This window comes from Lolium rigidum, chromosome 1, assembly GCF_022539505.1.
Source record: "Lolium rigidum isolate FL_2022 chromosome 1, APGP_CSIRO_Lrig_0.1, whole genome shotgun sequence".
Lineage (NCBI taxonomy): Eukaryota > Viridiplantae > Streptophyta > Magnoliopsida > Poales > Poaceae > Lolium > Lolium rigidum.
Genome location: NC_061508.1, coordinates 33,296,340 through 33,299,943, shown reverse-complemented (window position 1 = coordinate 33,299,943; position 3,604 = coordinate 33,296,340). Strand labels below are relative to the sequence as shown.

The 3,604-nt window shown below is 42.5% G+C and overlaps 1 protein-coding gene across 3 annotated transcripts; it reads left to right on the top strand.

The window, feature by feature from the left end:
- Positions 1 to 211: 211 nt before the first annotated feature.
- Positions 212 to 3,264, top strand: LOC124685180 (UDP-galactose/UDP-glucose transporter 7). 3 transcript variants are annotated; one of them, XM_047219509.1, is made up of 8 exons: positions 212 to 270; positions 940 to 1,045; positions 1,128 to 1,373; positions 1,523 to 1,633; positions 1,712 to 1,870; positions 2,117 to 2,260; positions 2,469 to 2,643; positions 2,964 to 3,264. In XM_047219509.1, exons 1-7 carry the CDS (start codon positions 233 to 235, stop codon positions 2,634 to 2,636), a joined length of 972 nt encoding a protein of 323 aa, XP_047075465.1. In that variant the 5' UTR covers positions 212 to 232; the 3' UTR covers positions 2,637 to 2,643; positions 2,964 to 3,264. The 3 variants fall into 3 exon arrangements, with proteins under 3 accessions (XP_047075465.1, XP_047075464.1, XP_047075463.1); XM_047219508.1 differs by having other exon boundaries at positions 2,960 to 3,264; XM_047219507.1 differs by lacking the exon at positions 2,964 to 3,264 and having other exon boundaries at positions 2,469 to 2,822.
- The last annotated feature ends 340 nt before the right edge of the window (positions 3,265 to 3,604 follow it).

Sequence of the window (3,604 nt, the reverse complement as noted above, 5' to 3'; positions counted from 1 at the left end):
CTAGGGCCCCTGAGCACGTGAGCATCATCCCCGATCTCCACAGGGGGAGGAGAGAGAGAGATAGGCCCCTCACGCGCGCGCGGGACAAACAAAGCAAGTCGCTCGCTAATGGAGCCCCCCGCGTAACCCACACCCACACCCACAATCCCCCAGCGCGAGACGCACCAGATCTCCCTCCGGGCCCGAACCGCGCCAGAGCACCGGTCCGGAGGCGCGCGCGAGAGAGGGAGAGATGGGGTTGGAGGCCGGCGAACCCAGCTCAATCCTCAGGTGACCTCGCCTCTGCTCCCACTTCCCCTCTGTCACTATGATGCTCTTCGTTGGGCTCCCCTCCTTCTGTCCGCGGATTGGGGGATCTTCTGTATCGGAAGGAGTTGGTATCCTCAAGGCCCTGGATCAGAGGGACTGCTGGGGAGTTTGGGTTAGATTTGAGTGGCACGGCCTGTTTGACACCTCACCTAGAAAATGGATGTATGGTTTCGGTGACATGTTTGGGACTATCTAAAATACTGGATACAGTCCTCCTACTCCCCAATTGTATTTGTATGCTAGCTAATTAGACAATAAGCTATCTGCCCCTTTGATATGCCAGACAGACATTGTGAAATAGATTTCTAGTTAAACCTCCGCACCAATGCATGTACATGGCAATTGTATAATCAACTCCACTAGATTCCAACTTGTGTACGTAGTAGTATTCATTATATGTATGCTTGGAGCTACCTACACGGTACCACTTCCAAAACGCAACGCCACCTTATCTTCCTGAATTAGTTCCATGGAGAATATTGTTGTGCCTGCAATCCGTAGATGCAGCTAGACCGCATTCCCTGGAGGCAAAGTTTGGGATTTTCTGCACATCTGCCAGTTAGGATAAGAATTAAATGGGAAATGCGTTCGGTGGGGCTGAACATTTCCCCTGTGTACATGCTCTTGCAGCTTATCTTCGGCCTTTTCATATGGAGTTGCATCTATGGCGATGGTTTTCGTGAACAAAGCTGTTATCATGCAGTATGTTCACTCCATGACTCTCCTCACGTTACAGGTATGACTCAACACTACCGCCGAATGCTGAGAAAACATTCAAAGCCTTGTCGGGTTGTTCACTTTTTCTGTTATTTCTACAGCAACTAGCTACAGCACTTTTTATACATTTTGGGCAAGCTCTAGGAATGTCCAAAAGGAAAGATCTCAGCATGGCAACAGCAAAGAAGCTTCTTCCAGTGTCAATTTTCTATAATGCAAATGTCGCGTTCGCTCTAGCAAGCTTGAAAGGGGTTAACATCCCTATGTATATTGCAATTAAGAGGCTCACTCCCCTTGCTGTTTTGGTGTCTGGGTTCTTACGGGGGAAGGGGAAACCACCAACACAGGTAAAAAAATTGTTTTCCCTCATGCAGTGGTTCCATTCTCCCACCTGCACAGATAACCAAACACATGCCCGGGGAGCTTTCCCTCTCGAAAAGAATGGCTTAGTACTAGAATTATCTGGCGCTTCCTCATCTGTGCAAATTTGTTTTAGGTGTCACTTTCAGTTATCTGTACCGCCTTTGGTGTCCTTGTGGCAGCACTTGGAGATTTTTCCTTTGACTTGTATGGATACTCCATGGCTCTTACGTCAGTCTTCTTCCAGGTTAGCATTTCTAATCTGGTCGTTCACACAAACGCACGAAAATTGGGTATAGTTCTAACTGAAACAATGTTTGTGCAGACAATGTATTTAATTCTGGTGGAGAAATCAGGCGCAGAGGATGGTCTTTCCTCAATGGAGTTGATGTTTTATAACAGCATATTGTCACTTCCATTTCTCTTTTTCATCATCATTGCAACAGGAGAATTTCCCCATTCTCTTTCAGTGCTGTCAGAAAAGGTTAGTAGTAGTATAGATATAGGTTTATCAAACTTAGCATATATAAGGTGGCAATATGTTTGTTCTTTGTTGGGACCCCCTTTAGCTCATGACAAGATATTAGTTCATACTTGGATACTAGATCAGATGGGTTGACACTTAAAGGATAATGAACATAATATGGCTTTGATCATGTTTCTGCATCAGATGATCTCTACTTTGCTCGCTTGGTTCCAAGATTCTTATTTGTTATCTCTTGAAATGCAGACAGCTTCTGTGTCATTCACTGTTATTCTAATTATTTCACTGGTGATGGGTATCGTTCTCAATTACACCATGTTTTGGTGCACAATTGTCAACTCTGCCCTGACAACTACAATAGTAGGAGTTCTCAAGGGCGTTGGGTCTACTGTAAGTCTACTTTCTGTTTTGACATGGCATCACGAGGTCACAGAAACCCTCTTGGCGTTTGTTAGCACTAAACTTCTGCTCTCTCTGTTCGCTTTTAATTGACTCTGATTTAGTACTTTATACTAAATTAGAGTCAATTAAAAGTGAATGGAGGGAACAGAACATAAACATCTGATGCCATTTTCTTTTTGTCTCATTGACCTTTCAGACCCTGGGTTTTGTTGTGTTGGGAGGCGTCAAAGTGCATGCTCTTAATGTCACTGGGTTGGTGATCAACACATTTGGTGGTGTCTGGTATTCCTATGCAAAGTACACGCAGAAGAAGAAAATGCCACGAAAGATTGCACCTGATGAAGAGTCGCATCCCCACAAGTAGCACCAGGGTCAGTACTCGATAGCTTGTGTAGTTACACTGCATTCTTTAAGGAGAGAACAACTAAGTACCAGTTTAAATCTTTTTTTCTTGAGTCCTTCATCAGCAACAATATGTCGCATAGAGGAAGCTACAAAGTTGTTATCTATTTGCTTTTACTAAATATCAATGTGTGTTTATCAGCAGTAACCAAGGGGGTTGAAATCAGTGTTACACGTAACTGTCGCTTATCTCTTAGAAGGACTATGTTATCAGTGTGTTGTATGTTGAAATATTCGTTTATTTGAAGAAAAACAAACCTGCATTTTTCATTGTTTGCTTGTTAGGAAGGATGCAAATATTGGAGGAGGGAAATGATGTTGTCCAAATTCCAATCATCCTAGCATAAGATACACCATTTACTTGCACTGATTGCAGATGATTTTGTGCTCATCTTTTCTGATTTTTATGTCTCCACATGCTTAGAAGTGTACCTTCATACTGTCAGAATGTTGGCCCATGTGGCAGGCCCATATGTGTATGTGGCCCATTCTAAATTATGTACATTCTAACGGCATGTCAAAAGTTAAGTCCCAATTGCACTAGTCAAGGTGGTGGAGACTGGAGAGTGGAGACAAATTTATAAGGTAGAGCTCTTGTTGTTGGAAATGCACTTTTGCTCTTGGGTGCATATGCTCCTGCCACCGAAAAAACATTTTAAAATATCAGGAAAAAAATCCGAACAAAATTGTTTATCATATATGTTAAATTCTGTGGAAAACCAACATTTTTTTGTTTGATGTGTAAAAAAGACTAGGAAATGTCTTGTGCAGGGCTTATTTTTAGCACCAAATTTTGTCTTTTTTACAAATGTCACAAAAAGTATCAGCTCTTCGTGAAATTTGTGAACAAATAGAACATGAAGATGTATGCACAACATCTTTTGTCGGATTTTTGACATTTTATAATACGTTTAAAATTCATTTCACAAA

Coding starts and splice junctions, on each gene's coding strand:
- LOC124685180 (XM_047219509.1), top strand. CDS start 233: ATGGGGTTGGAGGCCGGCGAACCCAGCTCAATCCTCAG. Junction 271..939: donor GAACCCAGCTCAATCCTCAG/GTGACCTCGCCT, acceptor ATGCTCTTGCAG/CTTATCTTCGGCCTTTTCAT. Junction 2,261..2,468: donor TCAAGGGCGTTGGGTCTACT/GTAAGTCTACTT, acceptor TTGACCTTTCAG/ACCCTGGGTTTTGTTGTGTT.